This window comes from Bipolaris oryzae (genome assembly GCF_000523455.1).
Source record: "Bipolaris oryzae ATCC 44560 unplaced genomic scaffold scaffold_17, whole genome shotgun sequence".
NCBI classification, from domain to species: domain Eukaryota; kingdom Fungi; phylum Ascomycota; class Dothideomycetes; order Pleosporales; family Pleosporaceae; genus Bipolaris; species Bipolaris oryzae.
The window spans coordinates 229509-254169 of record NW_006911293.1 but is presented as its reverse complement, the minus strand read 5'-3'; the positions used below and the strand labels follow the sequence as shown (position 1 = coordinate 254169).

The following is a 24661-nucleotide window of genomic DNA, read 5'->3' as shown; positions in this document are numbered from 1 at the left end:
AGTGTCTCTCGTTTTTTTTTCTTCCAAAATTGCCATTAAGATCCAATTGTGGTACTTACATAGTCACTGCCTTTCCAAGCATCCTCCTCCTTCGACACTTCGTCGTTCCTCACTATAGTAAGCACAAATCACGCATAACCTCACTACATCTCTTCCTTAGCAAAGCATCAAGAATCTTCCTTTTCCAACCCTCCTTCACCACTATCTTTTTTTTTCCCGCTTCTCCATAGATTAAAGCGAGTAGTCGAAAGAAAGAAAGAAAGAAAGAAAGAAAAGATATGGTACCGGTTTCAAACATGTATACCACTAGATTGGGAAAAAAAACCTCTCCCAAGCGCTGCACAGGCTTGTAGGGTGTCGGTGATGAAGCAATGGACGATAATTTTTCAACTAGTCAAAGTAATAATAATACTATGTCTTTTTTTGGAAAAGAAAATAGGAAAAAACTATGTAATATTATCTGCAGCAATGTCAACCAAGTATAGCTTGCTTCAACAACAATGTATTTCCTCTTTGTGTGTTGGCCGTGTTAGGAGTAGGTAGCACGTGACAATGCATGTACTTTGGTGCTAGCTTGTCATCAGTTTCCAATCCTTTTCTTCTTCTTCTTCTTCTTCTTCTTCTTCTAGCCCTAGAATATTGCAGTACCTTTGAAGACCGAGAAATAGAAAGAAAGAAAGAGAGAGAGAGAATTCCAAGGAAAGTTTTTCGGCAACTTGAATCTGGGAAAAGGCGTAGCTTCGCTGCCAAATTTTGGAAATATCGAAAAAAGGATGTTGATTATTCTTTTTTCTCAAGTCCTGAATTTGTCGTGGGTGTTAGTCACAAGGTTTTTTCTTCCGTGTTGGTGTTTTTTTTCTTCCTATAGAGACAATGCAAGAAAGGGATTGAGTGTCGTAATCACCATAGTCGGCAAAATTAAAAAGTTGTGCTAAATAACATGAATAAATACATCAAAGAGCCACCTATCTACTTCATTGAAACGCCAAAGCTACAATACAGTAGCAAAAAAAGGTCCTAGATTTCCTACTAATCACTAGAAAAAAAAGAGCGTGTGTGGTATAATTTTCCCTATCCATTGAAAGAACAACGCCACTATCCGCGCCGATTCCCAGGAAAAACCCCAAATCCATCCATCCGCATGTACATGGATGTGTGTGTATAATCCCTCCCAAGAACTCCGCTGATTCCATCTCATAAAGCCGTTGAAAAAGGTGTGTGTGGAATCTCTTGTCAAGACGCCGTATGAAAAAAAAGGAAAGGGAAGAACGCCTTCGCTCGAAAACCCACAGGGAGTATCACAGTCTAATTCAAGGGGGGAGGAGGGAACCAGAGTCTAATAGACAACCAGACTTTTGGAACCAGAAAATCCAAAGGGGGGCGCAATGCGTATGCCAGAGGGTGGCAGGTCTGGCTAATGCCGTTGGAATATTTCCCAAATCTTGCCTCGTCTTCCGCCATTGTCTAAGCTTGTCAAGGTGTCTCCATCTAGAGAGTTTTGCCGGCTAAGAGACTGGGCCAACTCATGTCTAAGATGAGCCAAAGAATACTCATCGGAGTCGTCCTAAGACATCCGCCTCCTCCTGAAGGGTTCTTCGGTTTCAACGTCTTCTTTTTCCTCGTTGACTTGGAGTGTCAGCCATGCAGCGACTAGAGCACAGATGCCTCCAAAGCGCAGCACCCAGGCTACACTGGTGTCGCCAGCTGTGCCTCTAGGCTTCTGTAGGATTCTGAACAAGACGGCGCTGATCAATGTGGCAATAACTTGAGGTGCCGCAATTGCGACGTTGTGGATTCCGAGTACAACACCAGCGGAATCCGCACCTGAACCTTCATCTTCGCCCTCTGCAATAAGTTGCGCTTCACGGTCACGAGGCTTGATGATGCCGCGGCGAATAGCATCTCGCTTTGAGATTTCAGAAGAAATGATGGCGAATGGCGCCCAGTTTGTGATACACCAAGGAATGCCAATAGCACCGACGAGAACTGTAGCGCCCCAGGTGCTGCGAACAAAAAAGGTCAGGGCCATTAGGACAGCGAACAGAATGTGCGATATGAGCCATGCGCGACGAAGAGTTAGCGATCTGATCTGCAACACGTCCATTGAATTGGAGAGCCTGTCCATAAAAGTCTTGGAGGATCCTTTGGGCTGGTGGTTGAGTGCAAAGTAGCTGGAGCCGTTCATGGAATGCGGGGTGGATGGCGTCATGGGGGTCGCGGGAGTAACGGGGCGTTCGGGCTCTGGGGCTTGGAACGTTGGGGGAATAACAAACGGCAAGATAACAGAGGCGATGAACGTAGTGATGGCGAAAATCAACAAAGCTCTTGTACCAATTCTGGTTCCATCTTCAAGGATACCGTCGATCTGTCGATCTGGGAGATGTGGGTCCTCCTCAAAAAATGGGTCGGCGTAGATCTCGCCAACGTAGGTGGTGATGTAGAAGAGAAAGGGAAACCATCCGATCCAAGCAAAGAACTGCACCATGCAGACTTTCTTGATTTGAGGAGGCAGTTTCTTGACTGAGCGTGCAAGGCCTTTGAAAAAAGCAATAACACCATCTTGCTGGTTGGCAGGAGCGGTATCGAACTGTGGGTCACGTTCGGCGCATGCGGAGCAACTGACGCCGACAGTGAGAGCCATGACAAAGGATGCAATGGCGCAAAGGACCTTGAACTGGGTGTTGCCGAGCCACGGGAGATAGTCTGGCAAGTTGATGTAGCCAGCGAGGTAGCCCAAGATGTTGCCAATACCCGCCGACCTCATCAGCCATGCATTGGCAGACTCCTGCTGGTGCGTGGGCGCAACATCGACAATGTATGCTCGCACGCCAGCTTGGATGACGTTGATGGCAAAATCCAGCACATATACGAAGAGGACAGCGAAAAGCATGATACTTGTCTTGACAAAAGTGGACTCTGGGTCTGCGCCAAAGATACCCAGGAAACCGCCCATGATCTCTTTAGCCCAAGCGAGAACCATGAGAGACAAGATGGTCGCGGCGGCTCCGCCAACAATGAAAGGTCTCCGCTTTCCCCATCGCAGACGGCAATTGTCGCTCTTGAGGCCGACGTAGGGCTGGACAAGTACACCCGAGAGAGGACCGGCAATCCAGACGAGGGCAAGCATTGACTTGCTCAGACCGAGCGACAGAAGATAGGGCTGCAGAGAACGTTAGTCGCAAACTCGCCACCGCGGAAACACAAGCAGCAGGACGCCGATCTGGACGCAGGGTCCATAGCGTGCCAGTGAAGTTTTTTTGAAGAGGCAGGTGGAAAAAGCACTTACCGAGCCGTTTGAAGTTTCTACAGACCAACCGATTTGCAGGCCGAGGCCGCCGAAAGTGAGTAGGAAGAGGAACCAGCTTGACTTTGTCTCCTCGACCTGTGATTCACCCAACCAGCTGTCGTCTTCGCTGTTGGGCGACATGGCCTCCTTAAGGAGCGGGTCGATTTCGGAAGACATGCGGGGCGGATGGTCTGCGTGGTGGATGAATTCTATCTCAGCGTCTCCGTCAGTGTCGGGGCGGCCGCCCAGGGAAGAGTCGGGGGCAAAAGAGACGAGTTTGGGTCGTGGTTTGGGACGAGGGGAGGAAGTGTCGAGTCTAGATAGAGGCGGGGAAAGGGGCCCTGGAGCAGAGTCATCTCGGCCACGGGACGGAGGCGTCGAAGACATGATGTGGCAGTGGGCGTTGGGACAACACGCGATCGGGTTGCTGTGCAGGCGGCGACGTGGTCAGGTCTGGAGATAGATTACTGCAGTGGTCAGGGTCGGCGAGGCTGTGATTGGCAGGCTTGCTGCCAGGGTCAGTTGGCAGCGGGCGGCGGGCGGCGGGCAGCAGTCTCGAGGGAGGGTGGAGTGATGTGGTGAGAGACAGGGCTGGTTGCAGGCAAAAGTCACGGCGGAGGGGCCAAGATATGCAGCACAGTGAAAGAGAAGCTAGCGGTTCCGCTGGGGCGCACAACGGCTGGCGGCGTGCTCAGCAAGAATAAAGGGCTGCGCAAATGACGAGCCGCACTGCAGCTGGAGGCGGCAGTGGCGGGGAGGCGAAGGAGGGCGAGTCGAATCAGCAGGCGAACGTCACCAGGCGCCGAGGAGAGCGGTGTAGGTCATGTGCGCGCGAGCGTATGCGCGTGCAAGCGTGAGTGTGTGTGGTGGTTGGGTGTCTTTTGCGCTCAGCAGGGCGATTCAAAGTCGATGTCATGCAGGCAGTGTGTGTGCGGGAAGCATGTAGGATGACGTTGGGCCATGAGCGAGCGGTTCCTCAGACCCTGGTCGGCGCGCTAGGCCCGATGCGGCGCTAGGGCGGGAGGGCCGTGTGCCGGGACATGGGACGACGAACAGACACCTGGGCAGCTTTGCTGGGGGCGCAGAGGGCGAGGCAGCAACTCCCAGAGAACACATACCTACATACATGCACACTGCATACAGTCTACATACATCCTACAGACGCACACACAGACACGTCACAGTGAATTGATCACGCTCGCCCTCACACCCTCGCTGCCCTGCCCTGCCCTGCCCAGCCACTCTCACTGCCACTGCCACTGCCTGTCCACTCGCGCCATCCGCCCTCTGTCATCTGGCGCGCCCGTGGCCCTTCATCCAAGACCCGCGCCCAACACCACCCACCTGTGCCGTCCATCACACACGCCCTGCTCCCTCGACTCATCTGCGAAGCGACGCGATCCGGCCCATGAAAGCGCCGCCTTGAGCCCAGCATGGCTTCCATAATGGGCTGGTGGGCCGTCGGCCAGCTCCTCAGTATGCGCCCTCGAAGCCCATGCCATGAGACACCATGTCCCCCAGATCACCACTGACCTATTTTTGCTACAGAGCGAGACACGACCGACGCAGACCCAGACGGTCAGTTACCCATGCCCTCTTCAAATCCCCCGCGCCCCAAGCCTGTCTAATGCCCGCACCAGACGAACCCGAGGCCGGCCAAAAGGAAATCTTCACATCGTGGGCCTTGTCCATTCTCATCGTCCTGCTCATCATCGCCCTCTTTACCAGCTACATCCTGCATACACGCAAAATACAGGCCGTCCATGAAACCGTCTTGTCCATCTTTGCTGGTACGTTGCCCCACGCCCGCCTCCGTGGCCTCTACTGCTCTTGCGCAATCGTCGTGACACGCCCCAAGTAGTGCATATACTGGGTTACAAGCCATCGCCCTGCAAGCTTGGGGCAGAAGCTCGATCAGCGATTGATTAGTGGGGTAAATCTGCACATGTTCTGTCCACTGCAATCCCGCCTTGGCTCACATCGTAACCGGAGCACGCTACCACACGACCCGCTAACCACTTTCAGGAATGGTCGTTGGTCTCATCCTCCGCCTGACAGCAGTAGCATCCGTGCGGGATGCCGTCAGTTTTGACTACCAAATGTTCTTCAACCTGCTGCTGCCTCCCATCATCCTGTCGGCCGGCTACGAATTGCACCAAGTGGGTTCTTGCATACACACCCCTGCTCCTTGTCGTGTCCTAACAAATCTTAGGGCAACTTCTTTCGTCATATCGGCACTATCCTTACGTTTGCCTTTGCAGGCACCTTCATCTCTGCTCTAGTCCTCGGCCTCATTCTGTTCCTCTGGACCAGGATCCCTCTCGATGGCTTCAAGATCAACTTTGTCGAGGCCATGTCCGTGGGCGCCACTCTTTCGGCCACGGATCCCGTGACTATTCTTGCCATCTTTGATACGTACAAAGTAGAGCCCAAGCTGTACACGCTCATTTTTGGCGAGTCAATCTTGAATGATGCTGTTGCTATCGTCTTGTTTGAAACCGCACAAAAGTACAAGGATGGCGCAGAGTCGCTGGGTATACTCAGCTTGTTCGAGGCCTTTGGCATTTTCTTTGGTGTCTTCTTCGGTAGTCTGTTTATCGGTGTTACGGTCGGCATTGCCGTCTCTCTAATGCTCAAGTTCACCTATGTCAGACGCTTCCCCAAGACGGAGAGTTGCCTGATTATTCTCACTGCATACTTGACATACTTTATGTCTAACGCCATTCACATGTCGGGTAAGTGCTGCAGAATTGTGAGTATGTATTGCTGCTGACCGGGTGCAGGTATTGTCTCGCTATTATTCTGCGGCATATGCATGAAACACTATGCTTACCACAACATGTCAAGGCGAACACAGCTCACTACCAAGTTTGTCTTCCAAGTCACGTCACAGATTTCAGAGAATTTTATCTTCATCTACCTGGGACTTTCGCTCTTTACCGATGACAAGCTTGACTATAAGCCTCTGTTTATCCTCATTACCGTCGCTGGTATCTGCGCGGCTCGATGGTGTGCCGTATTTCCGCTTTCTAGAATCATCAACTCCGTGACCCGGTACCGCCAGCGCAGGCGTGGCGAAGAGCTCATAGAAGAGATTCCTTGGGCTCACCAGGCCATGATTTACTGGGCGGGTCTGCGTGGTGCCGTTGGTGTTGCGCTCGCTGCAGGCCTGACAGGTAACAATGGCGATACCCTACGAGCAACTGTCCTTGTTGTCGTCGTCTTGACCGTCATCATCTTTGGCGGCACTACCGCGCGCATGTTGGAGATCCTTGGCATCCGCACCGGTATTGTCGAGGAAATCGACAGCGACGACGAATTCGACATTGAGGTCGTCAACGGCGGCACATATAGCCGTAAGCAAGGCCAAGGCTATGGCCACACCCCGCGCCCCAGCCAGGGCGCCTTCACCCTCAACAACGTCAACAGCCAAGAAGGTTCCTACTCCAGCGGCTCCCGCAGCCGCAGCAGTCCCCGAACCCGTCCAAATGGCGCCACCCGGCGCAACTCCAGCCACGTCCGCGCCCGCGACGGCGCAGACCAGGGTCTCCTCAGCCCCGGAGACAGCGCCTCAAATGACGAAGACGACATTGATCTCGACCTACCCCCGAGCGCCCGCCGCTCCCCCAACCGCTCCTCATCCCCACTTGCAGGCGCCTCTCAGACCGTATCACCGTACCCGACTTCTGGTCATAAACCACCAGAAGGGCCGGGTAGAGTGGCTACCGCTACTGGTGCGGTGAAGCAGCTTATTAGTGAAATCAGCCACGATCCTGCAAACGCCTTTAAGCAGATTGATGATGGCTTCTTGAAACCGCATTTGTTGCTTGATCCCAAGGGTCCCGGTGGACCGAGCAACGTTTGATTTTTCTTTTTTTTCTTTGAGGTTTATCTGGGTCAAGGGAAAACGGACAGGCACTATGTGCCTTTTGTCTAGGGCATTAGTGGCGTCTTGTCTTCTTTTGGAATTGGAATTGGAAATGAGATATCGTTCATCACCGTGTCTCAATGGACTAAGTGAAATGAATGATTCTTGCTGTATTTTAGTCTTGTACAACATTGACTCGTTGCCTTGCTATCTGCATGTATATATGCTCGTGCAAAAAACTAAAGTGATGATAAACATATGTATTCGGATATCGCCCATATGTACAACATCTAATGCAACCATATTCATACCCATCTTCATCATTCATCCTCTCAGAAAACAAAAAAAAACGCCCATAAATGCCGCTCCAAAAAAAACCTACAATACAATCACAAAACTCAAGACATAGCCCCTAGCCATATCTCGAACAACCAACCCTCAACTATTCGCGCCCACCGTCCGAATCTGAAACGTAGCCCCAGGCAACGCCACGCTCTCTGCTGTAACACTGGCCTGAATCCCCAGCGCAGCAAGACAACCCCTTATCAAGCCCGCTGGGAAATAAAGAAACGGCTGAACCCGCGCCTGCGAATTTGCCTCTCGCCCCAACGCGGGATCCCCTGTCTGCGCCACCAGCGCCGCCTGCATACTAGCATCGTATTTCTTGGTGTCGAAGGACATGCGGCCGAGAGGCTTGAAGGTGTTATCAGTGAGGACGTAGATGCCGCGGTGATTAGTTTTGAGGTTATCGATTTGCTTGCGGAAGAGGAGGGTCCAGAGGTCTTTGCAGAGGAATTTGATGCAATCGAGCGGGGTCGTGGGGCGGGGGGCATCGCGAGAGAAACTTTTTTTTGTTGTTGCGTCAGCAATTCGGTCATTCAATCGTTCAAAGGTGAAGTAGGGTAGGAAGGGGAGGGGGGAAGAGGCAAAAGATAGGTGGATATATGGAGGGGAGGGGAGGGGAGGGGAAAATTACCGTTCCACAACCCCAAGACCAACTCGATACCCCAGCGCTTCTAACCGGTGAAATACGGCTTCCCTACTATCCTCCTCGTCTACGGTCCCTGCGACACCAACGTGGCCTCCGCCTTCTGTCCGCGCGGCTACCGTGCTCGCGGCGTCGTTGCCGGGGGACCCAGCGAGCTGCTTGGGTCGCGCGCTAGGTGAGGCTGCGCTGGTGGCGGTACCGTGGATCCATTCTTCTTCTCGGGCGGCCAGGTCGGCGGTTATGCGGTAGGCCATGGGGACCAGTTCGATGAGGAGGAGGTCCAGGCATGATGTGTTTATGAGTGAGAAAGTGGGGTCGACGTAGGGAGGTGAGGTTTCGCTCGGGACGGAGGGGTTGGCTTGCGCCATGTTTCGTAGGTATTGTTTCGGTGTGTATATGGGCTTGTTTGTCTGCTGGGCGGGTATCTAGTGTGTCGACTCGAGTGTACTGTGCCGAATGGTGTGCGCGTTGTTGGATATTGCTGGGGGCTCTGCAGATGGAATTGAGACGCCGCTGGATATCGGGCTATTTTTGTGTCGTACTGTTTGTTGCGGGGGATCAGTGCTGGGGAATTATCGGGTTGTAGGCGGGGAATCGCAGTCACAAAGCGCAATGCGGTACGTCGGCGTTGGAGCTCCATGTGGGCTATTCAGAACTACATACTACCGTCGATCATCCGGCAAGGGTCCTGCTAGTCCCTAGTGTCATGGCTCGGCACGTCTTGCCAACATCCCAACACCACTTATGTATATCTATCCATACAATGCTAGAATCAAAATCTGGAACACAAAATACAATAATTTTTGTCGTCTTTCCTAACTACATGCGTCGAGTTCTCACTGTGCTTTGCAACATTGGCAAGCTCCACCCAAGACGACGTGATGGTTGCCTGCAAGCCTCCTCTAACATTGCGTATAACGCCGCTTCTGCCTCTACATAATTCTCCCGAACCTCAGTTTCTTCCCAGTCGGCTTGCCATTCTACATCATCGAGCGCCTTCGCGTCTTCTTGACCATCATAACGCAAAGAATAACTCCATTCTGTTATCAGCATGCCGTATTCGATTTCATCAGTGGTATCCAGTTCTCCTTCCACCCTAGCATATAAGCGAAATCTTTGCCTCCGATGCTTCATTCTCCATGGAAAACCTATTAATGGACAGTATGTCCGCCCTGTCATCACTCTGATATCGTCTGGTATCCTGACAGCAATCTCTAGTATGCACCTGTTGCGCATGTGGTTTACATACTTAATGCTCCGCTCAATAAAGTGTCGGAATTTGTTTGCGTCTTCCGTCGATACCAAGCGACCTGATGGTGGCAAACTGGAACGGCTTCGGTACTGGCCTTGCTCTACGGGTAGATCTGTAGCTAAATAAGACTCTTGCATAATCGTTATGAAGGCCTTTCCCACATCTTCAGCCGTTGTGCTGCAGACTATTTCACAAAAGGTTCTCATCATGGTTAAGTCGACAATGACTTGCAGGCGTTGGCATCTTTCCACAAGCCTGTTGACATATGAATGGGCCTCTTGGTGGATCAATCGACAGGTCCTCAAGATCTCGACGGGCGCAGATTTTACGACAAGCCGAATGGTCGACGCACGACCATACTCGCCGAGTGCGTGTTCGAGAACTAGGTGCTTTGTGGTGATGGATAAGTGCTCGTAGACCATGAGCCTTAACTCCAGGGGGAGGTCCAGGAAAGACAAACACATTTTGGATGTACTCGGGCTTGTCTGTATAGTCGATAGCTGTGTTTGATGAATGATGGAGGAGAGGGATAGATAGGTGTGTGACTATATATGTAAATCAGTACAAAGTGTCAATAACCCAAACCATGGCTAGCCTTGATGTCGCCTAGCCAGTCATCATTTTGCGTGGGCTCGCATAGGTAGTTGATTCTCTAGATGTGCCCCAAAACAATGCCATCTGAAAATTGTAAAGAATAATCTCAGCCCCCCTTTCTTTTCGGTTTTCATACTTCGCCTACAGTACTGGTTCTCTGTGAACATCCATTTACCGCTCTGAAATAGGTAATCCGACGACTATAGGTATGCTCGTTGGCTACGGACACATTTCAACAAGGATTGCGAGCCCGTATAGCATGATGAACAAAAAAGGTCCTGTTTGGGTCGTAATTTGCGGGACATACCCTATTTTGATCAGAACATGTTTATCACAAAAGCACTAATGCGTCTCAGAATCATGCAAGGGTCTTTGTGGTATTCATAAATTTATTCATTCTTCTGCTCACAGTGGCATTTGATCATTGGCATGTGATCATGGGCATTCCGATACATGTCTTCACGTGGGTTCGTCTCGCATCATCTATCATGGAGGTCTATAGTTCCTCTGCATGATTTCATCAGCTTCATACTCGATCAATACTGCAATACAGTCTACTCACTAAGAAGTCTTGACAAACTCAACACCCTTGGTAATGTTGCCACCCAGGCCCTCGTAGCAGGCCTTGAGGAGAGTCTTCTCGTGGTCGTTCGCACTGCTGACGACATCGATGGCCTTCTCGGCACCACTGGGCTATTGGAAAAGGTCAGTAAAGCCACAGGATACGAAAGGTGACAAGCTCGTCTTGAATCACTTACACCAAGCTCGATTGGTACAGAGAAGAACTCGGTTCCAGTAGCCTTAGCAATTGCGTCACCACCCTCGACACCAGGGAGGTAGACGTAGCTGGGCTCGACAATGCCCTTCTCGCCGTTGGCGGCCTTGATAACCTTTTCGGCGAATCTATCTGTGGTTAGGCTATGTCATCTCAAAGTGAAGCCATACAAAACTTACCGGTATCCGGCGTAGGCCATGGAAAGGGTGGCTGAACCAGCACCATCCTTTGCCTGGACGACCTCATCACCACCGAATTGGACACGCTTGACGAGGGCTTCAAGCTTGTCTGCTGGAATGTTCACGCTTGGCTTAGCCTGGCTAAAGAGCGGAACAATGGTCTCGCCAGAGTGGCCGCCAATGACGGGAATGTTGAGGTTTCCGGGGTTCTTCTCGCCGATAATCTCGGCAACGAATGTCTCGGCACGGACGACGTCTAGAGTGGTGACACCGAAGAGCTTCTTGGGGTCGAAGACACCAGCCTTCTTGAGGACCTCGGCAGCGATGGGGACTGTCGAGTTGACGGGGTTGGAGATGATGAGGACGAAAGCCTTAGGGCAGAATTGGGCAATGCCCTCGATGAGACCCTTGACAATGCCGGCGTTGATCTTGAACAGATCATCGCGCGTCATACCGGGCTTGCCTGATACTTTGTCAGTATTTGCTTGCCGAGCCACAGAATGTATCCAACTTACGAGGAATACCAGCAGGGATGACAACAATGTCAGCACCGGTAAGGGCGCCCTTCAGACCATCGTCCTTGGGCAGGTAGCCTTTTACAATCTAAACAACTTTAGTGTGTTTACGTGAATGCGGGGCGAGCACCTCATACCGCGGGGGTTGAGATGTGAGACAGGTCAGCAGCAACACCTGGAGTGTTTACAACATCGTAGAGGGCGAGCTCAGTGACGTGCTGGTTGTTCTTGAGGAGCAGAGAGAGGGGCTATTTCACGTTGGTTAGCAGGTGATGCAATGGGGGTTCATGGACCCTTTGGGTGCTCGCGGGCTCGTACCTGTCCGATGCCTCCGGAAGCTCCAGCTACTACAGCCTTGACCATTTTTGATGTGATTTGATGAAGAACGAGGGGTGTTTTGTGGAGGAGAAAGTTTGATAGAAAGCAATTGAGGAGTCGGTGAGAGAAGAGAAGAGAAGAAGAGGCAGAATGGTGGCTTGATGTAGGGTGAGCGCTGGACTATGCACTTGTTCTGTTGGTCTCGCGCAGGTGGGGGTGGAGCACGGGCCTTTAACGGCGGGGTACCGGGCGGAGCATGGGACGCGCCTCACCTAAAGGCCGTCACGCCTAGTGCTTTCTAGGGCAGATCACATCAAGTCCGCGACAGCCCTGGTTTCGCCAGGCGGGTATGCAGTTCTGGTTCGGAGCACTCCCAGGCATGCATCAGTCATGCAAAGCACAGCACTCAAACATCCACCTCCAAGCTGTATACACAATGCCTCCCCTACTGCTTCCCAGCCACAAGTCTCGCATGTGATGTGCCTCGGTGCCACACCATGTTCGGAATACGACGGAGCCCGCTAGAAAATGCAGGTACAAAGACATTGACCCGCGCATCGTTCAAGTCTTTCAGCCAACAAGGACCTCGGGCCTGTCCAGCGCGCTCCAGGTACCGGAATAGACCGGGGCATCGCTGCTAACGTCATGGCAAACAAGCCTCGCTGCCTAAGCTGTTACGGGAGAAGCATCACATGTTTTCGACAAGCTAATTGACTTTCCATTAAGTGATATTGTCTTATGACGCCTTTCATGATACCTAGCCATTCCGCGGCCGTGTGCCCAAACACCGTACCTAAACGCCATATCCAAGATCAATTTGATATCAATAGCGCACACGCGCACAATCCGTCGTGCCAACATAGCGACTAGCCATCGCTGGGAGCCAGAGGTTTGGTCAACAACTAGTTGTCCGCGTCCACGCGCTCGCCCTGAGCATCGTCATCAGCGTCAGCCTCGCCATACCGACCAAAGCCCTGTGGGTCGCCGGCATTGGGATCTGGCCCGCGCTGGCCAACTGCGTACATCTGAGGCTGCTGCCCCATGGCGCCGTATGGGCCGTACGCATTGGGATCAAACATGCCCTGCTGCGCATACACGCTCGGGTCGCCCTGCACAGGCCCTGGGTACATGGATGACTGTCGGTAGTCCTCTTGCTGGGCGAGGTGTTGGTTCATGCCGTAGTCGGGAGGAGCCATTGGGTGCTGGGCGTGCACAGGCTGAGGCATGCCGCCGGGGGGAACCACTGCAGCCGACGATTGCACGGCCGCGTTTTGGCCCGCGCTTCTCTTGTGTGGATGCGCCTCTTCACGAGGGACGATATCGATAAGAAAGTCAAACATGTCCGACTTGGACAATGCGGAGGCAATGTCGGAGCGCTGCAGAGTGCGACGCTTGTTCTCTTCGGCGTGGATCCACGCACGCATCGTGAGCTCCGTGATGAAGATATCGCATCCCTTGGCGAAGAGGATGGGCGCTTCGGCAGAGATCATCTTCACTTCGGGATCCGCCTTCATGACCTTTTTGATGCGGGCGAGCGGGAGCTGGTGCAGCTTATAGTCATGTTCATCCGTCTCGAGCTTCGTTACTTGTTGCTGCCAGTACGTGTTGAGAATGTCGCGGTAGTTTCCCGTGAGGCCTTGGTTCACCTGCAAGTGTCAGCTACGAGGATGCCGGGCGCCGTAGGCGTTTGGGCGTTGGGTGCGTACATTCTGCCAGGAACCAGTGAAGAGCTGTGGGTCTGGAGCTTGGTTTTGCGCGGCAATCTGGACCAAATATCAGCGACGGTAAGCTCGGGAGAGCCTTGGAGGTGCAAGAAGACATACAGCTGCGGATGCGCCTGGAGCATTGTATTAGCACAAGCGGTCAACGGGGAATGCGCCGGCTGGAGCTTCATCGACGTACCATAGTGACCGCCATTGGCAGGGTCGTAGAGTGGATTGCCTTGCTGGCCGTCGTACTTGCGGGGTGCAGCAGTGGCCGGGCGCATCTTCTGCTGGCCGTGGCCCTGGAGGTTGACTTGATCCATGGCGTGGGCTGGGTTGCGCAAGTGCGACACGGTGGGCTGGGTGCGCGTCTGTCAGGTGCGTCTGGAGACCGGACGGCGCAGGGAAATTGGGCGAAGAGAGCGGCTCTGTGCAGGACAAGTATGCGCGGTGCCCAATGAGTCGTCAAGGGATTGGTATAGGCGCGTTGTGGGAGGAGGACGCGGGTGTGGTTGCGTCAAAGGTACGGTCTGAGTGGCCGGGAAAGGTGCAGAGAGATGGCGCGGGGAAGACGCGAATGCCTGTTTTTTGGGGCGAGAGGCGATGCTGCGGGCGGCCTGGCATCGTGTATGAGCTTTCTTCTATTGCACAAACTCATCTCGACTCTCGACGTTGGACAAGAAACGCGACTGACCTGTGCTTGGGCCTGACGAATCAAATTCCACCCCGAGTATATCTTCGCGGAGTTGATGGTTGGTTGGTTGGTGGGTTTCCAACGGGTCGACGAACCACAGCTAAGCAAGGGCTCCGACGTTACCCAGCTTCTCAGAGACCAGTGTTGGAGAGGGTGGCGAGTGGGCGCAGCAGGAATTGATTAAATTGATTGCTCTTGACCGTAGTCCACAAAGGCCGTCGAGGCGCGAGTTTGGCACGTAGCGACCGCGTTGCAGCGTCGTCTCGTCCACAGCCAGATGCTCGCCTCATTGTCACTCGACCACGCTTAATATACCCATGTATGCGTGCTATCCATGTCGCACTGCGCCCGTCCGCAATGCCTAGAGCAGTGACAGCACAGGAGCGACGCCGTGTGTCTGCCGCCTCTATCACATTTGTGCCTCTTCAAGGCGCAATGCTCGGCCGCATCGTGACCGAGGCCCAGTGTCCTGATTGGCCCTCTGGCCAACGGGCCATGCCAGCGATGAGTTGTTCGTCCTCAGTTCTCTTCAATGCGCCATGATATGCACGCACGCGTCATGAGCCAATATGCCCAAGCTGACCGCACACCAAGATCTCGACGGTTGCGGTGCTGTGCGTGACTTGACGTGGCAGACGCGAGCAGCAGGGGCAGACGTTCCCATGCACCAGGACGCCCAATGCAAGTCATTGCCATTGATGACCTCTTGTATCACAAAATGCCCGGCCAGCCTCGTACCATGTATGTACTTACTTACATCCATCCATACATGCTACAAGTACATGTGCATGGTTCGTCGGCGGCCATGCAAGGCATCTGACGCAAGCAGCTTAGCTTTGCCGACATGGCCCGTGCGCCCGACCTTTTCAAAAAAGTTGTTCTCCAAATTTTCCCTCCTCTCCCCGTCACCGCCAGCATGGAGCTGCCAACGCACCAGCCGCTCGTCGACAACTCGGACGAGGATCTCTCCGATGAGCAGATTCGAGAGCTGCTTAACGAGGCTGCTGAGCGCATGCGTGCAAAGGCTGCGCAACCTGCAGCTAGGGCCGAAGCCCCATTCAAGCTTCCCAAACTGACGCCCGGCCATATCGCCGATACTTACGAAAAAACTCATGGCAACATTACTCGTCTAGATCACTCAAAGCTTGTCGACAAGAAGCAAAAGGCCTTGGCTAACGGCATCAAGAAGATTGAGGACCCGCTGCAGATCAAGAAGCAGAAGCAAGAGGTATGTCAAACCCCAGTCGCATCCCACGCCTTTGATGATATCTATCCCAAATGTTTTTGCTGAGCAGATTCGGGCGCCGTCTTGGTTGCCTTCCTGCGCTACTGAGGCACCATTAGTTCATAGTTACACTGAGGCTTCCTTTCACTGCACGCTTTTTGCATTCAAAGTTTGTCAGCCACAAGATGCTAACGGCTTGTTTAGGAGAAGAAGGCAACTGCTGGCTCACAATGGTTCAACATGCCCAAGACCGACCTGACTCCAGAGTTGCGCCGAGACTTGCAGCTCCTCAAGATGCGCAGCGTCCTGGATCCCAAGCGTCACTACAAAAAGGACAACTCCAAGGGCGATGTTCCTGCTTTCTCCCAAGTCGGCACCATTATTGAAGGCGCCACCGAATTCTACAGCAGCCGTCTCAAGAACAAGGACCGCAAGCAGACCATGCTCGAAGAAGTCATTGCCCAGGAGCAAGACAGTGGCCGCTTCAACCGAAAATACCAAGACATCCAGGCGACCAAGTCGAGCGGAAAGAAGGCCCACTACAAGGCCCTCAAAGCAAAGCGCAACAAGGGCAAAATTGTCAAGCCTTGAGCACGTGGACGAAACTTCACCTGATAATTGTCGATCTTGTTCTGTTTTTGGGGTTTCGAGGCCAGTTTTCTCTGGCCTGATATGTTCTACTTCAGATCTATCTCGTCTGTCCCACGGAACCTTCTCTGGGAAGTGCTTCTATTCCTGGTCCAGGTCGGAAAGAATCTGCTTGACCAAAGCCTGCATGTCTTTGGCCGCCTCCCGTCCAGCCTCCAGGACCTCTTCGTGGTTTGCCTTGCCTTGGCTCAGGTGTTCGGTCAGCTGCGCCCTGTTCATGTTCTGAATTGTGGCATCATTTCCACAAGAGCCTGCTTCGAGGACAGCGACATTTGTGACTAGACTGAATGCAAGGATGCGCATTCCTGCATGTCTGGCGACGATGATCTCTGGCACAGTCGACATACCAACGACATCAGCCCCTAACATGCTCAGCATCCGGCACTCAGCACGGGTCTCGTAACTGGATGAATTAGCTCATGCCCGCTCTTGACACGTCAAGTAAGAATATTTTGAGTACATACGTTGGTCCCGCAACGAATGCATATACACCCTCGTGTAGACGTCTCTGTTGCTGGTCAAGGCCTAGCTTGGCCCAAGCTTTGTGCGTTCTTTTTCTCAAATCCAGGTCGTAGGCATCTGACAGTGGTGGAAATCGTACACCAAACTCATCAATGTTGGGGCCACGCAGCGGATGGAATCCAACGAGCCCAGCAATGTTGAGATGCTAGATAATGTCAGGGTGAGTCTTGAGCTTTGCAACGACTTACGCACATCGTTTAGACACACAATGTCTCCCACGCGGTAAGTCTGGTTGAGACCACCAGCTGCGTTTGTGACTACATGCCGTCATTAGCCGATCAGTCTAGCTCTCGCCTGGCACGTTCCATACCAATCATGGTTTCGACACCGAGCACCTTGCACACGCGGGTAGCGAATGTGACCAAGTCCATGGAGTGTCCTTCATAGAAACTATCAATGTCAATATCAAACTTGTTCAAATGCTCTCCTTCTCATGTAGTGACCTACTGTGCGCGTCCAACTAAAAGTGCGACTGGTGTTTTCTGAGGTCCAATGTGACCAAAGACAAACTTGCCCGCATGGCCCTGAACTACGTACTTGTCAGCACCCCGCATCATGAAGTTTGAGGGTCGCGCCTTATACACACCTGTGCTCTTAGGAAAGTTTGGAATTGTGCCATATGCCAACTCGACTTTGGGCTCTGGCTCGATGGTGTCGGCAAGTCCGCCTAGGCCCGAACCGCACACAATGGCTACTTTTGGGTTTTGAAGCGTCTCAGGTAGTTGGGAGCGAACGTATTTGGCCGTCTCTGTGGCGCGGACATAGGCGTTTGGCGCAGCGGCGGCATCTTGAGTGGACTCCATCTTGAGCAGTCGCAAAAAAAGTGAAGTCAAGGAGAACAAGTCTTAAGAACACAAAAGATAAATGGATCAACCGTGGCTAGGGAAAATAGTCTAGGAAGTACATGTGACATTATCAGAGGGAATGACTAGGGTGCACAAGGAAGGCGGCGGGCAATTCCGACGACTGCCAAGACTATAAGCGGAATCGCAACTAGCGCCATTGTCGGAGGAAGAAGTTGGACGGTTGGACGTGGGTTAAATTGCGACGACAGCGACCATGGCCGCGCCACGATGTATGCGCTCTTTTCTGGGGCCAGCAAAGAGGGTGAAGGTACGAATTGATTGGACTGTCAAACGCTGTTTGCGACGAATTGGCCCGCTGACTTGCAATTGAAAATAGATTTCGCACGCCCCACGGCCATCCACCCAGACCTTTTCGCGGAACAAGAGCTCGAAAGCGGACGAGGACAATGAGCGAGACTCGAGAGAGGACAGAGATGTCAGGCTCATTGAGAAGCTGAAGATGGACCTGGAGAACGGTGATATGCCGCTTGATGCTCGGCTGGAGGATATGGGTATTGATGTTAAGGAATTCAAGACGTATGTCTGCTTGCCATGAAAGGCTGATTTCAGAGGGATGAAGATTCTAATAAAGACTACAGTCTATATGCCAGCCAGCAAAAAGTCAACAAGCGCCAGCAACAACGGGAGCCCAAGACGCGCGAGGAAGCCCAGCGGCAATGGAAAGAACTACAAAATACACCCGACCACCTCGGCCTCTTAAAGGTGTACAAGCGCGCCGGCGTTGAACCCATCAAACTCGCAAAGTACGTTCCTTGCCACACCACCAGACTGTCACATACAGAAAAAGACTAACAAGTCCAACCAGAGAAAAAGACATCACCCTCCCCACCGACCAACCTCCTCTTGACCCCAAAACTCAAGAAGCCCTAGACGCCCTCCGCACCCCCCTCAACGTCCGCGCCGTCCACCTGCGGCCCCTTCGCCGCACGCCCGAATACGGCGTGCCTACCTGCGACCTCCAACTCCGCACCTACAATGTCCGCAACCTACTCCTCTTCTCCGACTTTGCCGTCCGCGCAGCCTACTACATGGGACTCTGCGCCCGGGGCCCCATCCCCTTACCCCGCATAACAGAGCGCTGGGTAGTCCCGCGATCGAATTTCATTTTCAAGAAGAGTCAGGAGAACTTTGAGAGGGTTACTATGAGGCGCTTGATTCAGATTCAGGATGGGCACCCAGATGTGGTCAAGGCTTGGTTGGCGTTTTTGGCTAAACATCAGTATCACGGGGTGGGTATGAAGGCGAATATTTGGGAGTATGAGGGACTGGAGGGCGCGCTGGTGGCGGGCGAGAAGGTCGCAGAGGGTGATGTGAGCAGGAGGCGGGAAGGCGCGGTTTTGGAGAAGGTCAAGGAGATTCTGGGTAGGGATGGGTTTAAGGAGGGTATGAAGGGGGTAGAGGGGGTGGAGTTGAGGCCCTGAGGGGGGTTGAAGGAGGGTTGTTATGTACGACTATACTTTGTCACATGAATGTACCTATCCAAGAAGATGGGAAAAAAATGACCCAAAAAATATTTGAATATATATATCCCAAAAGAGAACAAAAAAGGAAAGTTCATTTACATTTCATTTACTTCATATCCCTCTCCCCCTTCCTTTCTTTTCAATCCACATCCTCCATCCCGTTCCCATTCCCTTCACCAGCATATCTCTCATCCGCAAGCAACAACTCCAACACCGCATCCAGCAACTCCCTGGGCAAGCCCCTCCCCTGCAGCGCCCTCACCTTATTCAGCACGGGCTCCGTATTATTAACACAATTCCAAATATCCCACTTGCGATCGAGCTCGATCCACGACTTATCAATGATATCCCAGATCAAGGGGTTCGGGTCGAGAACATCCAGGGTAGGAGCGGGGGAGAGTTCAATGTGGATGGTGTGCGATGTTGGCACCGCATCGGTAAGGGTGATGAGGGAGCCGTTGGGGACGTGAGAAATGGAGTGAGCGAGTTGTTTTGCGGATTTGCGAGTAGAGGGGGACGTGGTGATGCAGCGGATTGTTGCGTCGGTAGTTAAATGGTGGGCTAGGAGGCGGATCTTCCAAGAGCGGGATTTGGGGATTGCGGTGTTGGAAGGGGGGGATGTGGGACCGATTGTTAGGACGCCGGTGGCGTGCTTGTAGGTTATGGGGGTGTGGGCGAAGCGGACGGTGTCGCCTTCATCTGCAGAAGAGTCGAGGTCTGAGGCGGAGATCATGGAGAAGCCGCCGTCGTCGACGAGGTGGCCCTTTCCGTCGTCTTCGACGAGGGTGAAGGAGCCGTCTGCGCCGACGACGACGAGGATTTCGAGAGACTCTGGGTTGGGGGATCCGGTTTTGGGGCGGACGGCGGCGTCGAGGGGGATGATGGAACCTTCTTTTGCGAGGACGGGGACGAGGTTGAGGGGCCGTTGGATGGTTAGTTCGCCAGCGCGGTTGTAGACGACGCCTGTGAAGATGTCTACAAAACGGCCTTCTGGGAGCCAGATTTTGGCGGCGCCGAGATGTGTGATCTTGTCGCGGGGTTGGGTGATGGGTGCTACGATGAGTTCGGTACCAAAACGGAACTGGTTGGGTACGTTGTAGGCTTCTTCATTTTCGGGGTAGTCCCAGTACATGGGTTGTACGAGGGGCTCGTCATCGCTGGCGCTTCGGGCATTCATTGTGTAAAGATATGGGATGAGGCGGTGGCGGAATCGCAGTGTATCCTCGACAATGCCACAGGCTTCGGCATTGTAGCGCCAGGGCTCGCGAGTGTTGAACGGGTTATTGTCGCAGTGCAGACGTAGAATGGGCGACCAGCAGCCAAGTTGTACCCAACGCGTGTACAGCTCGTCGTTCTTGTAACCGTGTGTGTGTCCGCCAATATCGTTACTCCACCATCCGTACCCGATGTTGGACGCGGTAGCCGTGAATTCGGGTTGGAAGTGCAAGCTTTCCCATGTAATGATTGCATCACCTGAGAAACCGACCTGGTAGCGCTGAGCACCTGGACCTCCGAAACGAGAAAGAATCAAGGGACGCTGAGACCCGCGACCGCTGTCGAGGAAATGGAAGTGGTTGAGCACCCACAGCGGGTCGACACCTGGAATCTTAGACGTGTTACCCTGCTGCCAGTCCACCCACCAAAAGTCGACACCTCGCTCTTCATGCTCGTGGTGAACAACATCAAAGTATGCATCCATGAACTTCTTATCCGTACAATCAAACTGAATCGTCTGCCTCGACGCCGGGTCGATTCCAAGGTACTTTGCAACTCTTTCGTATTGCGCTTCAAACGGCCTGATACCATCTGCAGGATGCAAGTTGAGTGTCAGCTTCATGCCACGGTCATGGAGGTTCTTCATAAAGGCATCTGGGTCAGGGAAGAGCTTCTTGTTCCACGTGTATCCGGTCCAGCCATTGTAACCACCTGGAATATCCCATACCAGATGCCAGTCCATGTCGACGACGGCCACGTTCATGGGCACGTCATCCCTGTCAAAGTGATCGTGCAGATCGAGGTATTCTTTGGCCGTGTATGCATGATATCGACTCCACCAGTTGCCTAGGGCGTACCGTGGTAGCAGGGGCTGACTACCAGAGACAGCATAGTATGCGCGCATAGCCTCGCGATAGTCATGGCCGTACATGAAGATGTACTGGTCAGTCCTTTCGCCACTCCTGCGGCCTGCAATCCAGCCGTTATCCTCGAAGAGCATCGACTTGGTGTCATCCAAGAGTGCCATGCCCTCCCTGGACAGCACGCCCGGACCCAGCCTTGCGCGGCCATTCACACCATCTAGTGTGCGCGTGGTACCACCCAAGTTGGAGAGCTGCTGGCCGTATGTCCATGTGCCCGTCACAGAGCCCTTGAGATGTATCTTTAGGCCCTCGGGGCTGAACTTCTTCTTGTCGTAGACGACATGGAAGCGCTTTGTGACGATTTCGATTCCGTGGCCCCTATCCCAGACGTAAAAGTCAGGCACGGCCAGCCTGCGGTTGATAGCAAAGGTGCTGGCGCGGTCTTCGAAGCGGCCGTCGTCTGCCCACTCGAAGCGGAGCAGGCCATCGGTGAGGATGGTGAAGCGGTACTTGTCGCCAGCGACAATGGCATCAGGGTGCGCGACCGGGCGCGTCTTGAAGTCGTAGCGCGCTTGGGTCTTGGTCATGTTCATGGCTTGTGAAGAAGCAGGCAGAGCAATGTCGGGCAGGCCGACAAGCTGGCGGAGGAGGCATCTTAAGCAGAATCCGGGGAAAGCAAAGCTCGGACGGCATGGGCTTGGTCAAGGGGAGTCGATGCGCATGACCTCGGCGGAGTTATTAGTGACGAGTGCCAGGACCAGCGAGCCCCCTGCACGGCAAGTCAGGCGACGGCCTATAGTCGGTCCTCTCTGCTCCTGGCCATGGACACACGACTCCATTGTGAACGCCTGGGGAAAGGCGGTGAAGTTGAATGTATTACGAAATAGGCGTGAGGACGAGCCGCGTGCTGGCCGTCATTGGAAGCCCGTCACGGCGATAGTCGTCCAACTATCCACCGAGCCATGCTGCAGGGCAGCTGCAAGGAATCGCGCCAGAAGACCGGCGCCATTGCACTGCATGGCCACATCCATGCTTGTACCATGGTTCTCTTCAGGCCAAACACTGGTACAAATGTCATGTCAACTGTCTGGACCAAAGTAGAGATTCCATGTTTTGATTCTGCCCTTCCACGAGGACCGATAATGCTTACCGCTATCATGACCCCACCTCCGCACACACCCATTAGGTTTACATCCTACTCAGACAGGACACACATGTGAAAGAAGGAAACAATAGTACCAGATACCCGCCCTGTTCACCCTACCCCGCCCATCGTCGACAGCGCTCTTCAATATCCTTGCTCTCAATTACTCGTCAGGTCCACATCTCTTACCAGCCTATCCTCATCACTCTTGTACGGAATACCAGCCTTTTGCCTAGCCATGTCGTTGATCCACCGGCCGTTGGGCTTGATATGCTCACCCTTGGCGAGTTCGTCGGCCAGATACAGCCAAGCCAGTGCATTGCCTACCGTGCTGACCTCATCGCTGACGTGGTGGCTGGCATACTCGGACATGGTCGTGTGCAGTTCAGAATCAGTGAATAGATCGTAGAGATGCTTTGCAACTGCATCGTGGTCGCCAGGCTTCACAAGGAAACCAGATTTGCCGTGCTCAACCTGAAGCGGGATTCCGCCGGCACGAGTTGCAATGATGGGAGTACCTTTGTGGAGCGCCTCGCTGACCTTGACTTCGAAACCCTCACGAGTGGAAAGCTGTAGAGCAACATGGGCGCAAGACATGAGTGTGTTGAGCATCTGGTCCGAAGGGCCGATACGCATCATGATGATGTCCTGTCTAATGTCTTTATAGTCGCCTGCCAATGCATCTGCCGCCTGCTTAAAGATTCTCGTGGCATCAGGATCATCAATGGCCCCATGGCCGGCAATGACGAGTTGTGGAATCTGCTCAAGAGGCGCATCTTTCATGTATACCTTGCGCAAGCGAGCATACGATGCAAGAACATCCGGGATCCCCTTTGACGGATCGAAACGAGCAATTTGAGTGATGTACTTACGATCCGGGAGGGCCATCGGACGCATACCCACTTCAAAGCATCGAACTCTGAGATTGTGCATGTAGAATTGCTCGTCCCAGTGGTGCATGTGCTTGTTGAGTCCGTCTAGCCAGTCGGTCGTGGCAGGCATGAATCCCACCTTCTCCGGAGGGACATTCTTAGGAACAAAGGCGCGAACGGGGTGGCTGACAAAGACGTCACAATTTTTGGTATGGTTCCAGACCCAGTTCCATACCTCAGACGTAGCTGTTCCCTCCTTGCCAGCAAGATCGGCGCGCACCTGGATGTGGCTGCGGAAGATGACGGGACGGCCAGGATCCTTTTCTTTGGCAATCTTGACAAGGCTAGGCATCTGAGGATCGTCGACGATAATCACGTCGGCACCGCCCTTGTCGCGAGCAGAGAGAGGTCCACCAAACTCGGTCCAGTGGCACTTTGCTGCCTCTTCCAGGACCCATTCGTCAAGCTTGGCAATCTTGTGTTGAGTCAGGCGCTCGCCGTCCGTTGCTACGCCCTGAAGGATGTTGTGGTTGTCTTTGGTGATGCGGAAAATCTCATTCTTTCCAAAAGGGACGTACCTGTGGACTTGTCAATATGGAATAGCTGTAGTAGTAATTGATGAAGCTTACCATTTGCAATCAACTCCGACAAGGCGCAGATATCGTATCAGTGCGTGTCTCATTAATGCCACTCCTCCACCTTGTGCTGTGCTGTTGAAAAAAGCAATCTTAACGTTGTTTTTCTTGAGTGAGTTGGCATAGTGCATGGTTGCAGTCCCTGTCGTGTCGGTCCTGACGGTATCTTTGTAGCTGTCGAGTTCAGTGATTTTCACACACCCATCAAGATCAACCAAAACCTGTCGACGATGGCCCATCTGAACTGGAAGATCGCCCCTGACATTGAAGCGCTTGGAGGCCTTCCTGGCCATGTACTCTGCCTGTTGGTCCACAGGCATCGATATGTGCTCGGTTTTGTCATGTGACTCAACCGGGAAAACAAAGGGTAGGATGTCAAGCTCTTGCCACAGCCGCACGACGAGATGAGGACTCAGACGGTGGAGCTCAGCAGTGACACCAGCGCCCATGGGCTTCAAGACACGGCCTTCTCGGTATTCACTCAAGAAGGTGGTGATTGCGCTGACCAGGGCCTCGGGGACATCTTGTTCCGATTCAGGCGTGGACACATACGATGCGGATTTGGACGAGTCGTTGGACGAGTTGCGTGCGCTTCGCGCCGTCGCCAAAGGCTTGGTTTCGCTGCTGATGGTGTATCTTCCGTCATGCAAAGCAATACAATAGTCAATCTCGCCGTCTTCCGATTGGCTGACGGCGAGACCAGCATACACAGCCTGATCGTGCAACATATGAGTATTGTGGTTGGGCAAGTGGGGAAAAGGGTACTGACTTCAACAGCAGTGTCAAGCGTGCCTTGCTCCTCTTTTAACTTGTGCAGAGAGTCCGACGACATGAAAGCTGTGACGCTTCGCTGACGTCGTTCGAAGGTGGGCCGACGGTGGTACGTTGGCCGCCACTTAGCGGTCTTGTCAGCCAATGCGTGAAGTGACATGGCAAGCAAACGAAGTTGGATTTGTGCGTGGTTTGTAGTAATTGGACTATGGGAAGATTGAGTATGGATTGCAATGGGATAGTTGGTGTAGTATATCACAGCGAT

General features: G+C 53.2%; 11 protein-coding genes across 11 annotated transcripts; 3 read left to right on the top strand and 8 right to left on the bottom strand.

The window, feature by feature from the left end:
• Positions 1-1564: 1564 nt before the first annotated feature.
• On the bottom strand, positions 1565-3673 carry COCMIDRAFT_85559 (uncharacterized protein; the record flags this gene model as incomplete). The annotated part of the gene is made up of 2 exons (XM_007686282.1): positions 1565-3160; positions 3287-3673. 2 exons carry the CDS (start codon positions 3671-3673, stop codon positions 1565-1567), a joined length of 1983 nt encoding a protein of 660 aa, XP_007684472.1.
• Positions 3674-4719: 1046 nt separating this feature from the next.
• On the top strand, positions 4720-7151 carry COCMIDRAFT_85657 (uncharacterized protein; the record flags this gene model as incomplete). Its single annotated transcript, XM_007686281.1, has 6 exons — positions 4720-4762; positions 4835-4864; positions 4927-5076; positions 5312-5445; positions 5499-6021; positions 6070-7151. The coding sequence occupies 6 exons, from the start codon at positions 4720-4722 to the stop codon at positions 7149-7151; spliced, it is 1962 nt and encodes a 653-aa protein (XP_007684471.1).
• Positions 7152-7592: 441 nt separating this feature from the next.
• On the bottom strand, positions 7593-8510 carry COCMIDRAFT_2165 (uncharacterized protein; the record flags this gene model as incomplete). The annotated part of the gene is made up of 2 exons (XM_007686200.1): positions 7593-7998; positions 8131-8510. 2 exons carry the CDS (start codon positions 8508-8510, stop codon positions 7593-7595), a joined length of 786 nt encoding a protein of 261 aa, XP_007684390.1.
• Positions 8511-8961: 451 nt separating this feature from the next.
• Positions 8962-9858, bottom strand: COCMIDRAFT_85699 (uncharacterized protein; the record flags this gene model as incomplete). Its single annotated transcript, XM_007686280.1, has 1 exon — positions 8962-9858. One exon carries the CDS (start codon positions 9856-9858, stop codon positions 8962-8964), a length of 897 nt encoding a protein of 298 aa, XP_007684470.1.
• Positions 9859-10549: 691 nt separating this feature from the next.
• COCMIDRAFT_85710 (uncharacterized protein) lies at positions 10550-11820 on the bottom strand (the record flags this gene model as incomplete). The annotated part of the gene is made up of 6 exons (XM_007686279.1): positions 10550-10681; positions 10747-10891; positions 10943-11405; positions 11458-11545; positions 11595-11705; positions 11776-11820. 6 exons carry the CDS (start codon positions 11818-11820, stop codon positions 10550-10552), a joined length of 984 nt encoding a protein of 327 aa, XP_007684469.1.
• An 857-nt stretch (positions 11821-12677) lies between these two features.
• On the bottom strand, positions 12678-13801 carry COCMIDRAFT_85574 (uncharacterized protein; the record flags this gene model as incomplete). Its single annotated transcript, XM_007686278.1, has 4 exons — positions 12678-13421; positions 13482-13538; positions 13599-13612; positions 13678-13801. The coding sequence occupies 4 exons, from the start codon at positions 13799-13801 to the stop codon at positions 12678-12680; spliced, it is 939 nt and encodes a 312-aa protein (XP_007684468.1).
• A 1287-nt stretch (positions 13802-15088) lies between these two features.
• COCMIDRAFT_85579 (uncharacterized protein) lies at positions 15089-15988 on the top strand (the record flags this gene model as incomplete). Its single annotated transcript, XM_007686277.1, has 2 exons — positions 15089-15400; positions 15602-15988. 2 exons carry the CDS (start codon positions 15089-15091, stop codon positions 15986-15988), a joined length of 699 nt encoding a protein of 232 aa, XP_007684467.1.
• A 138-nt stretch (positions 15989-16126) lies between these two features.
• COCMIDRAFT_85589 (uncharacterized protein) lies at positions 16127-17370 on the bottom strand (the record flags this gene model as incomplete). Its single annotated transcript, XM_007686276.1, has 6 exons — positions 16127-16448; positions 16510-16712; positions 16760-16824; positions 16878-16957; positions 17015-17096; positions 17154-17370. 6 exons carry the CDS (start codon positions 17368-17370, stop codon positions 16127-16129), a joined length of 969 nt encoding a protein of 322 aa, XP_007684466.1.
• Positions 17371-17626: 256 nt separating this feature from the next.
• COCMIDRAFT_33571 (uncharacterized protein) lies at positions 17627-18854 on the top strand (the record flags this gene model as incomplete). Its single annotated transcript, XM_007686232.1, has 4 exons — positions 17627-17680; positions 17750-17949; positions 18012-18176; positions 18239-18854. 4 exons carry the CDS (start codon positions 17627-17629, stop codon positions 18852-18854), a joined length of 1035 nt encoding a protein of 344 aa, XP_007684422.1.
• A 181-nt stretch (positions 18855-19035) lies between these two features.
• COCMIDRAFT_85607 (glycoside hydrolase family 31 protein) lies at positions 19036-21561 on the bottom strand (the record flags this gene model as incomplete). The annotated part of the gene is made up of 1 exon (XM_007686275.1): positions 19036-21561. One exon carries the CDS (start codon positions 21559-21561, stop codon positions 19036-19038), a length of 2526 nt encoding a protein of 841 aa, XP_007684465.1.
• A 716-nt stretch (positions 21562-22277) lies between these two features.
• COCMIDRAFT_2158 (glycosyltransferase family 4 protein) lies at positions 22278-24556 on the bottom strand (the record flags this gene model as incomplete). The annotated part of the gene is made up of 3 exons (XM_007686199.1): positions 22278-23568; positions 23620-24338; positions 24395-24556. The coding sequence occupies 3 exons, from the start codon at positions 24554-24556 to the stop codon at positions 22278-22280; spliced, it is 2172 nt and encodes a 723-aa protein (XP_007684389.1).
• Between the last annotated feature and the right edge of the window lie 105 nt (positions 24557-24661).